The sequence below is a fragment of the Plasmodium inui genome (assembly GCF_000524495.1).
Source record: "Plasmodium inui San Antonio 1 unplaced genomic scaffold supercont1.15, whole genome shotgun sequence".
Taxonomy (NCBI): Eukaryota; Apicomplexa; class Aconoidasida; order Haemosporida; family Plasmodiidae; genus Plasmodium; species Plasmodium inui.
In genome coordinates this window covers 458,379-471,804 of record NW_008481849.1, presented here as the reverse complement: position 1 = coordinate 471,804, position 13,426 = coordinate 458,379, and the positions used below count along the sequence as shown (strand labels likewise).

General features: G+C 42.0%; 3 protein-coding genes across 3 annotated transcripts; 1 reads left to right on the top strand and 2 right to left on the bottom strand.

The window, feature by feature from the left end:
- Positions 1-166: 166 nt before the first annotated feature.
- Positions 167-1,687, top strand: C922_03570 (CAMK protein kinase; the record flags this gene model as incomplete). Its single annotated transcript, XM_008819162.1, has 1 exon — positions 167-1,687. The coding sequence occupies one exon, from the start codon at positions 167-169 to the stop codon at positions 1,685-1,687; it is 1,521 nt and encodes a 506-aa protein (XP_008817384.1).
- Positions 1,688-4,999: 3,312 nt separating this feature from the next.
- On the bottom strand, positions 5,000-7,270 carry C922_03569 (long-chain acyl-CoA synthetase; the record flags this gene model as incomplete). Its single annotated transcript, XM_008819161.1, has 1 exon — positions 5,000-7,270. One exon carries the CDS (start codon positions 7,268-7,270, stop codon positions 5,000-5,002), a length of 2,271 nt encoding a protein of 756 aa, XP_008817383.1.
- A 3,568-nt stretch (positions 7,271-10,838) lies between these two features.
- Positions 10,839-13,041, bottom strand: C922_03568 (hypothetical protein; the record flags this gene model as incomplete). Its single annotated transcript, XM_008819160.1, has 6 exons — positions 10,839-11,173; positions 11,311-12,165; positions 12,391-12,429; positions 12,560-12,589; positions 12,747-12,845; positions 13,023-13,041. The coding sequence occupies 6 exons, from the start codon at positions 13,039-13,041 to the stop codon at positions 10,839-10,841; spliced, it is 1,377 nt and encodes a 458-aa protein (XP_008817382.1).
- Between the last annotated feature and the right edge of the window lie 385 nt (positions 13,042-13,426).

Below are 13,426 nucleotides of genomic sequence, written 5' to 3'. Positions count from 1 at the left end.
AATTTTGTTTTGTAACAATTCAGGTTTATAATGCATTATCATTATATGGCAAACCATAGTGCGTAGAAAGACAAAAAAAAGAGAAAAAATTGCCAATATATTTACCCCTACTGAAGATAGCCCCAAATCGCAGAAAAAAAAACAAGTCTCCAGTACCTCACACAACATGGAAAAGAGATACCATCAGCTCTTTAAAGGAAAACGGATAGACTTCCCTCTGGCGACTGGTGCAGCTTCTCATGTGTCCCTAACGTATGATGAAAAGAAGAACCCATATTTGCTATGCTGGACGTATATGTATCAGGAGAACCCGGAATTTACAGTGCCTTTGAAAGGGTGCAGAATAATCAACAACATAACGGAGATAGGACCATGTATTCATATAATTACTGCAAATGAGGAATACCAATTTCAGTGTCGAAGTAAGGAGGAGTTTAGTGAAATGAGTCAATTCTTTAACATGCTTGGCTTCCCCATCTTAGGTTTTAAAAATGTATATGTCTTGAATAAAAAAATAGGAAAGGGGAGCTTTTCCACAGCATACATCGGTACCAACATCCTGTATGGAAATAGAGTAGTGGTGAAAGAAGTAGACAAATCGAAAGTGAAAGAATCAAATGTGTACACCGAAATTGAGGTGCTCCGAAAGGTCATGCATAAGTATATAATAAAGTTAATATCGGCATACGAACAAGAAGGGTTCGTGTACTTAGTGTTGGAATATTTAAAAGGAGGGGAACTCTTTGAATACCTTAATAACAATGGCCCGTACACAGAACAGGTAGCCAGAAAAGCTATTAAACGAATTTTAATAGCCTTGGAGGCCTTACACTCTAACGGAGTAGTACATAGGGATCTAAAAATGGAAAACTTAATGCTGGAAAATGTGAATGATCCTAGCTCATTAAAAATAATCGATTTTGGATTAGCCTCTTTTTTGAATAGCCCCTCTATGAATATGAGGTGTGGTTCCCCCGGATACGTTGCACCTGAAATTTTAAGGTACTCCACGTATGGCACAAAAGTAGACATCTTCAGCTTAGGGGTTATTCTCTTCAACATACTTTGTGGCTATCCCCCCTTCAGAGGCAATAACGTAAAGGAGATTTTTAAAAAAAATATGAGGTGTCACATCAGCTTTAACACAAAGCATTGGTTAACCAAATCTGAAAATGTCAAAGAAATTATTCTCTGGATGTGCAGTAAGAGTCCGGACGATAGATGTACAGCAATCCAAGCGTTAGGACACCCCTGGTTTCTCCCAAAAATTACGGACATGCATATGAATGCGAATATAAACGAACTGAAGAATAAAGAGAATCTTATCCAAAAATTGACAGAACAAGAAATGCGCAAGAAATGTAAACACTACAACATTACTGAAAATGGCGAGGAGAAGAACAAAGCAGACACCGAGGGCAGAAAAAGCAGCAAACATAATTTCAATGATTATAAAAACTATTTCGATACCATGCTGAAAATTGATGATAAATATTCTGAAAACTTGATCAAGGATAAGAGCAGCATTGACTCCATTACACTAAATAGGAAGGACTACGACGCGTATATGACGAACTCGAATGAGTATGAAACGGTGGTTCTGCACGGAGTGTGCCCCCCGCCCAACCGCTCTTCCTCCCTGTTATCGTACAACCAGTTTAAGAAGAAGAGCAAAGAGTGGATTTGAGCTAACGGCGGTGTGAAGCCATGTGAAGGCTATGTGAGGCGGCGCGTAGCGAGGCAGTTGCGTGTGCTTCCCATTTGTCCTTCCCATGTGTGTGTAGAAGATGGGTTCTAGCGAGACCTCCTTCGCGTCCCTCTCTCAGTCCCGACTCGGTCGGCACGCCAGTTCGTTTACGCATCGTGCGCGTATTGCACATGTCTTTGTCCATATATTTGGCCATCTATTTGTCCTTTCATTTGTCCATCTATTCGTCCATCCCTTTGTCCATCCATTTGTCAATCCATTTGTCAATCCATTTGTTTCTTCCTGCCCGTTTTTGTTTGCGTTTTCATTTCCATTCTGCATTTGTTGCGTCCCCTGTTCGCTCCCGTACATTTGTTTTTCCGTCCGATTTTTCTCATCGGCGATGGGGTTCCTCGGGCGCAGAAGTTGCAGCGAAGGTAAGAAGGGAGAGATGAAGAGAAACCAAAATAGAGAACATGAAAAAGAGAGAAAATGACAAAGGACGAGCCCCTCGTATGCGCGCATTTGTACAATGTCGTAGCGGGGTACACGCGGCCCTTAGGTGGCACAGAAAGTACGTCGTGTAACATGGCCATCCTATTTTGTGCATACATATGTGTATATTATGTTTATTCATTTTTCCCTACCTTCTCTTCACACTTACAGATGCAAGAGTAATGATATCTTTTTCTTTGCGCGTCTCGCATGATATGTGTCCCCAGGAGTGCACTAAAATAGAGAGAAGCCGATTTGTCTTCCCCATTTGGTAATTTCCACATGTTCGTTAAGGCCAATGATGCTAACTCGGCTGAAGTAAACCAAGTGTGTCCAAATTAGAGTTTAGTTCACCAAGTGGCGTGGCGCGTCCTGATTTGTTTGCAAATGCGTGTATTCTATTTGTGTAAGTTTGTTGCGAAGTATATCTACCTACTAGGTATTTGTGTGTCTGTCTGGGTATGTTTTCATGTTTGTGTGTTTGCATGTTTGTATGTCTGCATGTTTGTATGTCTGCATGTTTGTATGTCTGCATGTTTGTATGATTTCATGTTTCTACGTTTACATTTGATGCGACCCGAGAGTGAGCTCGGCAGGGAAGAGGAAGCTTGCCTGTCTGTGAGGCGTTGCCGCTTCACCTGTCTAAGGGAGGAAGAAAAAAAGCCATCTTAGATCTGGACACACACGCGCGTACGTTCATATCATGCATGCACCGAAGTGGCAACGAGGAAAAATTCGGCGCGTTGTCACCTTGTGTCTTTGTTCAATAGGGGCATTTTCAAGAAGAAGGAACTATAAACTCCAAGCTGGAGGATGAAGCCCGCGCAGCCCGCGACGGTATCGTTTGATTTCACCCTTCGCGTTGCCCCATTTTTCTTCCTTGTTTTTTTTTGTTTTTTTTCAGTTTTATTTCTGTCTCTACGTTTGTTTCGTCATCTGTTTATGTGTATAATTAAAATGATCGACGCAGTCATTATATCCGATTTGTCAAATTTGAAACGAGGGCGTTTTTTGAAAATGCCTCCCCCCACCCACTATTTGGGTAGAATGTTTGAAAAAAAAAAGAAGAAGAAAAAAAAAAAAAGCACAGTAACAAATTAAAAAAGAAAATAACGCAAGACGAAAAACAGGGAAAGATCAAGCAAATATTCCCCCCTTGCTTTTTGCTACATTTTGGGAAGAATTAATTTGCGTCTTATCCCTATTTTGTGTATGATTACACGCGTTTGTATATGTCACAGTGTTATGTCCTACTATGCATGCTGTCAATCTGTGTAACCCCCCCGCTCCGTTCCTTTTTTTCTTTTTTCTATTTAATGTCGCTTTAATTAAAATAGAGAAAAGGAGAGGAAAACCCACCCAACATTTAATTCGAACTTGACGTTGTATACCTTAACATTTGTTTCATTTTTTTTTCTTTTTTGTTCTTTTTTTTTTTTTTTCACTTTGCAATTTCCAGTTATTCATTGGCTAGTTCAAATGTTACTCTGTTTCAAAATTGTGGGACAGTGGGAACACCCCTCAAGCATAGATATGTGAAAAGCCAAGCTGTTCTGTCGCTTCAAATTTTCCGCGAAGTAGATTCCCTCCTGGTGATGAAACTAAATGGGAAGGCAGTTCCTAATCCTTCCTTTTGCGATCAATGTTGCCTTCGTAAAGGCATCACCGTTTTGAGATCACTTTTGAGTAAATTTTTACCAGTGGGTGTAAATTTGCAATGTAGGAACACCCCTCGGGGGGGAAGATTTTTTTTGCATAACCATTCGGCGCATTGTCTTCAAAATTTACATTGTTGCGAGGATGTTGCGAAGGTTGGTAAACCTATTTTAAGTGACCATGAGGGAGGACGCGGCTGCGTAGCCGTTTATTATTTTGACGAGGGCGTAGGGGTGGGAGATTGTTAAGCGCCAGGCTAATATAGCTGTGCAGGCAACAACCACGACACGACAACGGGGGTAATGCATGCGGTTCGTATGAACAGTACGGCAAAAAACTTACCCCGTCCCAGGGGGGAGATTCGACGCGTCACTTTTTTTTGAAATGCCCACAGGCAGACGCACACATATATATATTATGTTTGTACCATACGAGGGGGGGTTGCATTACAAGGAAGTTTTTACTCAGTGCAATTTAATGCTGTAAATATGCCTGTACCGACATACTAGTAAAACATATGATGATAATAAGTTTCACAACAAGAATCCATGCCAATGTGTATTATTCATGTGCATAGGGCATTTAACGAATAAATGACAAGGAGGAGAAGCTTGGGGGGGAGGCCTGCACAAAAACACGTTTATACGAGCGTCTGCAGATATGCGTACGTATGTACATCTGTGCATACATGTGTGGACATTTTGCATATACCGCACATGCACGAATACACAAATTGGGAAGTAATAAATTTCCCTACAAGGTGCTTTACTTTGTCACAAAATTGAATTTTCTTAGATACGTCATTACATATTTAAAAAAAGAGAATTGCATTATTATCACTCGAGAGGAAAACTTCGGGGTAGGGGGTTCTCAACTGCAGGCTAACCCATCGACAAGGTGTCCGTTTTGTTGTACTTTCCCCTCCCCTCTGCTTATTTGTGCATTACAATGCGCACGACGAGAAGGGGAAGCATAGATTCAACCCTTCCGGGGACACAGCGGGAAAGTGTGGTCTTTTTCATCGCACAGCAAATAGGTTAACAAGGGGCCACAAAATGGAACGTGGCGCATTAGCGTAGCGATGATGGCGTAGTGCACACCATAACCGCACAAGATGGACCGTGCGAAGGGGGGCAAAATCCGCTGCGTAAACAAAAGAGCTTACTTCTTCCTGGACTCGTACAAATCGTCAATGACCTTTTTATAATCAGCGATGATGGCGTTCCTAACGACCTTATGCGTAGGGGTGAGCTGCTTATTATCCACAGAAAATGGAATAGGCGTCAAGTGAAATAAGTGGATCTTCTCAATGCCATTCAAATTATACGTTTTTGAAATAGTCAATATTTCATTCTGAAAAAGCTTTTTAATAGCATCACACTTTAGCAGCTCCTCGAAGGGCATATTGAGGTTGTTCTTCTTGGCATAATCACGAATGAAAATTTCATTCGGAACTATGATGGATACTAATTCATTTTCGTAACTGTATCCATGCACAATAATGTTCTCTATGTATATGCTATTGGTGTAGATATTTTCCAACTTCTCTGGCTCGACATACTCCCCTTGAGCTAATTTGAATATGTTTTTTGCTCTGTCTATGATTCGTACGTATGCATTATTTTCATTCACTTCAACGACATCTCCTGTGTAGAAGAAGCCATCTTCATCAAAAGACTTTTTTGTTAACGGCTGATCTCGGAAGTAGCCTACCATTAGGCTACTTCCCTTGACGCATAATTCTCCTCTGTTTGGGTAAGCCTTTGGGTCATATTTCATATTTTCCACCTTAACGACTTTCATGGAAACATTGGAAAACATTCCTCCGATGGTTCCTTTGGTGCTATCATATCTGTGTTGTAAGAATCCTACGCCTACTTCTGTCATTCCCCATCCTTCCGAAATAGGTGCTGAAAAGAGCATTTGCAAATCGATTAGTTTATCTTTATCCATAGATGCAGAACCCATGACTTGCGTCCTTATGCGGCCTCCGAATCGGTTCCTCAGTGGTTGTAAAATGATGTCATAAATTGGGTGGGAAAACTTTTTCGGATTTTTCAAATATATGCTCTTCTTATTCTTGAGGGCTGTCTTTACCAACGTTCTGGCTATAAAGGATTTGTTCTTCAATCCTTCCATAATATTGTCATGGATTTTTTGTAAAATTCTTGGGACGGTGATAAAGAAGGTTGGTTTTAACTCGTTTATGTCACTGACTAACTCTTTTATGTTTCCAGAGAAATAGCCTATTTTGGCTCCAAAAAAAGACACAGCACATTCGATTATCCGTTCGTAGATGTGGGCTAGAGGGAGGTAGCTAAGCAACACGTCATATTTCATCAGGCCGAGTCTGTTTCCGTCGATGATGTAGCTTTGCACAAAGGTAAGAAACGTGTTGTGTGTCAACATGGCGCCTTTGGGCATGCCGGACGATCCGGAGGTAAAAATGATGGTGCACACATCAGTCACTTTGCCTCTATTCTTTTTCAGCTTCTGCATCAGCGCGTTGCACCCACTTCCATTATTGCTACTATTGCGGTTACCTCCAGCGCCGCTCCTCGAGTGGGGCTCTTTTTTGACGCCCTTCTGACCTTTCTCCTGACTATGAAACGCGTGGTCATAATACTCATACTGGGGGATAATATTTTGGTTCTTAAATTTGTCAATTAGGTCTTTATAGAAATATACCTTGTAGCCTGCCTTACTGGCTCGCTGCTTAATGTCGTCTCTTAAGCTCCATTCATCGTAAATAATTAAAATTTGTAGATCGTTTAGTTCGTCCTTCAATTTTATGAGGCACTCCAACTTCTCCGCTTCGATGCAACAGATTTTCATCTGAGTCTTCTGAAATATGTACTTCACCGAGTTTATCCCCATAGTGTCGTATATCGGGACGGTGACAAAGTCTATGGCTGAGCAAGCATAGTCGGTAGTTAACCATTCTACTCTATTTCTTGACCAGATACCTAAAATTTTTAATTTATCATATGGTCCATTATCTGTGAATATGTTGGGCTCTATATTCTCAAACTGGTACAATGCAGATGCTAGGATCTCTATTTCATTTTTTATTTCACCATACGTTTTGAATGAATACTCTCCAAGAATTGTTTCATTGCCCCTTACTTCCTTTTTCCTTTCTCCTAAAAAATCCTTATTATAGTGATATTTACAGAAAAAACAAAACGCATCATACTTGTTGGACATTTCTATGCCCAGAAGTCCTTTCGTTTTTTCCAAGCTCTGACACAATTCATACTTCTTAGGCCGGAAGATATTACTGGAGTTTTCTTTTGCCGTCCCTTTTACTTCGTCAAAATATGCTATTTGGCTCGCGTCATCGCTGTCCTCCCCATCGTCATTTTTCATGGAGTACTCACTTTCGTTTTCCAAAAAATTGTACACCTTACGTTTGAAATCTGTCACGTCCATCTTGTTGCATTCGTGTGCGGGGCGCGCTTAATCTGTCACGCCGTTATGTGGTTATTCCGTTATGTGGTTATTCCGTTATGCGGTTTCTCGGCTTCGCGATTACGCCTCCACACTGTTCGTGCTCTGCCAGCGGTGTGTCCTTTAGAAAAGCTGAACCATGCGGAGACTTTTTCCCTCACTAACGGAGAAACAGAGGGACAATGTGAAGAGAGGCTTCTCTCAATAGGCACAAGGGAAAGGGGCCACCACAAATAAGTAACGCTCGGTCTGCACAGATTATGAACCGATAAAGGGCTACTACAACTGCTAAACTATTACTAAAACTATACTAGCGTCTGCAACTAAAAAAAGGAGGCCTATGCGAGGGGGCAGGGGGGATTTCTCGCTTGGCACAATTAACAAACGGATCTAAGTTAACAGCGCCCGGCTTCTGAATAATCTTCCTCAGATACAATTTGGCCGCTTTAACGCCGAGGAGTGTTCAAGGACGAGCGGACGCGCAACGTGATGAAATCTCACGTAAGAGAAGCCCACGTAGGAGAGGCGCACGTAAGAGAAGCTCACGTAACAAGGGCAATTACAAATCGGCTTATCCTCCCCTGTGTTTGCCCACAGAAGCATATGCAGAGATTCAAACTGCAGTGTGGAGAAACAAAATGACTAAATAGCGCTGATGGTCTTGTGTTTCCGATTTTTATATTTTTCTCGTCACTCCTTAAAATATCTTCACAATTTGTGCATCAAAATTGACACCGTCAAGAAATGGGTAAACTGTGCTTACGGGCACAAATGGGAGGGGGGGACGAACTTGACCGTTTTAGTAGGCCGTTCGACTTTGCCGTTTCAAAAAAGGGGTACGCGGGGTGGGGCTCTTCCTCGGGTTGCACACGCCGCTTATACGTATGCGTACCTTTGTACGCACCAGTGCTCCTGTGTACAGCCGACTGGACTTTCTCACACATATGCGTGGCCCTGCAGTCGTAACAAAGTTGGTGCTATAACGTTAAAAAAAATAAATAAAGTGGGGAGGATGGAAAAGCGAAAGGGTGAGTAAAAGAAAACGCGAAGCCTGAACGTTAGCACTACGCTGTTATCGCTAGATTATTATCGCTACGTGTTATCATCGCCATGTTATCAGCCCCAGGTTATCATTATCCCCTTTTTGGTGGTGTTTTCATTCAATGCGCATTGCATCACTTGATTCGTTATTCTGTTGAGCATTTATTTACGGGATAAGAAAAATAAAAGTTAAAAAAAAGGCAACAAAAGGGCAAAAAAATAGGCAAAAGAATAGGCAAAAAAAAGAAAAAAAAACGCAAGAAACAGCAAAAAATCTGCAAAAAGAATATCGTGGAAAAAATAATCAAATTCCTTCCCGGTGTCAAGTGCCCATTTTACATTTCAAAAAAACGTGTTGCAGTAGAGGTAATGCGTGTCGCAACCCTAAAAAGAGACTTGACACTTTAAACATATACCTTTTGTGTACATATGCGTTTAGGTATTGGGAGTTTTCCGCAGCTTTACATGCAGGTTTAGATTGCGTCCGTTTATTTTTTTTCTCCTTCCAATTGCCATTGCGCGTTTTAAATCTTTGCTGGAAGTACCTACGCTCGCGTGTACGTATGCGTAAAGGGGGTAGGAAAAGAGGGGCACACAGAGAGGTTGGACAAAGCACCCACAGAATTTGAGCCTCTTCAACTCGCATACATTTTGCCCTTTTTAGAATCTCATCAAATACCCCTGTGTGCTAGACCATACAGATTACATGGGCGAGATAAGAAACATTTGCAGCAGTACTAGCAAGCGGCGAAGTGCCGGGCGCATCACGAATTGATAGGAGGAGAAAAGCCAAGAGTGAACTTCCCAGAGAAAGACCAAATGGTAAAAAAAAAGAAGAAGTAACATATTGAACTAATCACAGGCAAAAAGTGAAAACGCTTTGGTTTTGCTTGATACTCTTTTCGCCATGCCAACGCAATGCAGTGTTCCTATTTGAAATTAAAAAACATGAAAAAAAAGAAAAAAAAGAAGTAAGAATAAACTGAAGCATTCACGGCAATGCGGTTCTTCCACCATTGACTCATTTTAGAGCAATCCTTAAAGCTATTCTTAACTTTTTCTCATTTCCGTTATGCATTCATATTCGGGTGGCGGCAGGTACAGCTCGGTTGGAGAATCTGCCACACTATATGCGCGCCTTTCTGTGTGCGCCCCAGAGTTTCACGTACATAAAGCCAAAAGTAGGAAAAAACGGAGGAGGTAAAATGATAAGTGCCCATGTGGATGCGGAGTACCCCCCCTTCCCCCAAAGATATTATTAGTGCCCCACGTGGTGAAAGAGAAAATGCAAAGGGATAGGGAAAGGGCATTTTACTATGCTCATGTTGGAGGGGTAACCCGTATGTGTGCACAAATGTGGGTAGACAAAAAGGAATATGTTACCAATCCGGGTGGTTATTTAACTTATAAGATGCAGTAATGTATCACGTGAACGAAACCCTCCGACAGTGCGCAATCCTTTTCTCTCTGTTCCTTTTTTCCTTTCGGACGTGGAACCCCATTCTGAATCACAATCGTACGTATGTACACAACAGTCCTTTCTTTTCTTCCGTACTTTAACAGCTGTTACGATTGTTTCCTAGTTTGGAGTATATCCCCACACGGGTGAAGACTCCTCGAGTGAAGTGTCCCTGGGGTGTCGTGCGCTAAGTGGTAATTACAGTTACTATAACGGGAAGGCGAAATGACCAACTGTACGTCTTCCGTCCTTTTTCCTATTCTACATTCATGCGCACATATGGGAATGGCTCGACGTTGATGTATCAGCGTTGTGTTCGGGGCTCACGTCATTCTTCCTTCCATCTGCGTAATTGTAGCCGAATGGGGATATAAAACGAGTGTAGAAGTGCATGGCACTGTATGGCACTGCATCGGGGTATAGACGAGTGGACAATATGACTCATCCGACTCCTATACCTGAGCGGTAACCTTTTGGAGATGTAAAAAGGAGTAATCCACCCTAACACGGTACACCAAATGTGCAACCCCTGTTTCATGTCCAACTGGGCACCTTTTTTCTCGCATTTGGGATTCGCCCCTAAAAATGGAGCCCTGTGACATCTTCTACAGATTTGGACTGTTCCACACGCCCGAACCGTACGTTAAGAGATTACTTCTTCGCAGTTTTTAAAAGCTTCTCATTCTATCAGCAAGATTAGGCACCCCTGCGTGGACACAGCACACCTCCGTGGACATGTGCACATCATCCCGGTGAACGCAAAGCGTAAGGGCACGGAACAATTACAACTAGAATGGCACAACTGACAACATTTCATGCATTTTTTCAAAAAAAAAAATTAAAAATACAAAAAATGGATTAAAAAGGTGACAAAACATTTTCTGGCGAGGAGAGAGGGAGTGCGTTTCGCGCCATGTACATACAACATCGCCAAGTACGCATAACATCACCGCGCACATACAACATCGCCACGTAGGCACAACATCGCCGCGTGCGTACAACATCGCCATGTACATACAACGCGCACAAACAAACTGGCCGAACGGGACACTAAAAATCCACCGTCGTGCTGAATATCTGCTCCCCCAAATTGACATTAGACAGTATTGGGAAGGGGGACGTTTCTTCGATGTCGTCAATTTCGGAGTAAACTAAAATTTTCTCCCTATGGTTATTCACATTGTTATACGTATAATTATTATATTTGTAGCTTGCCGTATCCGTATCGCTCCTAGTGTTGGCGTAATTCGCGCAGGTGGCATAGTTCGCCAAGCTGGAGTAGCCTGAATAGTTCACACCTCCGATGTTGCTCGGGGGAAAGCTATTGTTTAGGCTCTCTGTGGAGGTGTCCATGGCATCGTTGGCCCCGTTGTGGACTTCCTCACCTGTATGTGAAGAGGGGGAGGAAGAAGAAAACACGTAATGAGATAACAAATGGGGGGGAAAAATAAGAGCTGTTACCATGGGATTTGTTGTGCATTGCAAAGAAGCCATAACACGCTGAGTACACAACGTGGATAACCTTTTTTTCCGTAGATAAAAATGCTGGTGCTCTCCGAGAAGGAAACCGCTCTGCTGTCGCCATTTTTTAAATGCCCATTGAGTGACAGAGGGTTGGGGGGGTATCCCTTCTGTTCGATATTTTTCACTAAACAATTTATCCGAGTGGAACAATTGGCATTATTTTTACTCTTCAGTTTGTCTTCCTCATTTATGAAATTATTCGTTAAATTGTAATCAACCGTTTTGGTGTGTGTTGGGGGAGTATACGTATTCGGGGGAATATTTTTTGGTAAATTATCCCGCGAGTTCAGTTCCAGGTCATTATTACATTCAAAATGTTCGTCATTTTTTAGTTTGTCCTCCTGGTCCTTAGCAGACACAATTTGTTTTCCCTCTTTGTAACTGTCCAGTGGAGCACTAGACAAGAGTGTGTATCCCTTGAGGTTAACCTCCTCCTTCGTGGAAGACTCATTTTCGTCATTCAATTCACTTAATAAATTTATCTTGTTCAAAAAATGGACGTTCTGAATTTTTTTTTTTTTTTTAACAGTGCAACATTCCATTTCGTTGTGCTTCTTAATGTGGGCAGGGAATTTGTTTAACTTCATCGATATGCTTTTATTTTTTTCTTTGCTTTTTATTTTTTTTTTTTTTTTTTCTTCAAGTGTTCCAATGATGCTTTTGAAAATATTTTTGTTCACATTACTCCCCATATTTGAATACAATAATTCGATTTTCTTTTTTAAAATTTTTATGAGGGAAAACAATTTGAAGTACACAGCTTCGATTAGTATCCTCGTCAATACGTTGATGTCATTTTCGCATATCAGCACTCCGTCTCGCAGGAAGTCCAAAATATACTCGAATCTGCTTCCTACACGGGGGCGTAGCGGAAGGGAGCGACGTAGAGGCATTGAAAAATGCACACTTCTCCCATGGAACCATGCCATCAAAGGCAGACATGCAATTCCACTTCTAAGAGCGCACATGGGTTCACTTAACAAGAAGACCTAGCAATAAACGTAAAGGTGCTAATTGGGGAACCGCGACAATGCTGTAGAGATACACATTGTCGCTATTCCCATCGTGCAATGCGAACCGTTCCGGTCGATGAATATTTCCTTCCTGTTGTGGTGGGCTATCCAAAAGGGGGTGGTGGTGGCGAAAAGGGTTAACCTCAGAAGGGGCTCAAATGGGGGAAGCCCAATCCTGGCGGCAAAACGCCAGATACATAGACTGCTTAAACTTTGCCTATACGAGACGCTTACTGTCGAGGTCCGGCACAGCCTTCAGTTTCTCTGTAAAGGGTCCAAAACGTTACAAAAGTATGTAGTAAGGACAGCAAAAAGATTACCACACGGGAAAGAAGCATGGTACATTTTTACGTCATCCACATGGCGACACAAGAACAAGGTGTGGGATGTCTTCCCTTTTGGAAAAATTTTCCAAAACTACCTAAAACAATTTCACATAGACGAGAATCCCTGTATCTGCAAATCAAGTTGAGAGTTGTCATGTAAATCTTCCCTCCGACATTTATGCTTATAATGTTGTCTGCAGAGGGGTGTAGTGTGGGGAAAATCGAAAAAAATGAAAGAGAAAATGGTATCTTGGGACGGCGTGGTAACACAACACGTGTGTCCATTAAACGGCACATATTACTATATGGCGAAGAAGGCACCTGGTTGGCTAAGCACGCGCAACGAAGGATGACAGTGGGGGAAGACGTACCTCCGCCAATGGGGTCCATGTTTTAAAAGAGTATATATATTTTTTTTTTTTTTTTTGCGTTTCACAATGGGTATCTATGTGTTCTTCTTCCGGATGCGCATGTACGTATGTGCGTTTAAGGGTGCTTGTTGCTGTGGGGGTGCATATGCACATGGGTCTGCCCGAGCAGATTTACAAAAACGGTTCAGGCTATTTGTGTGTTCTCGAATGTCCTTCGTTCAGAGGCGTACTAAGTGTATTCCGAAAGTACAGCGGATTGTATGTATACCTGCACAGGTGACGGATTATACACTCATGACAGACCCCACACTTTCCTTCACGCAGTGCGTTCCAATGGGGGAAAAAACTTTTTCTTAACTCACCGATTTTTGTGTTTCCTGGGTGAGAAGAAAGGAGGAGTGACG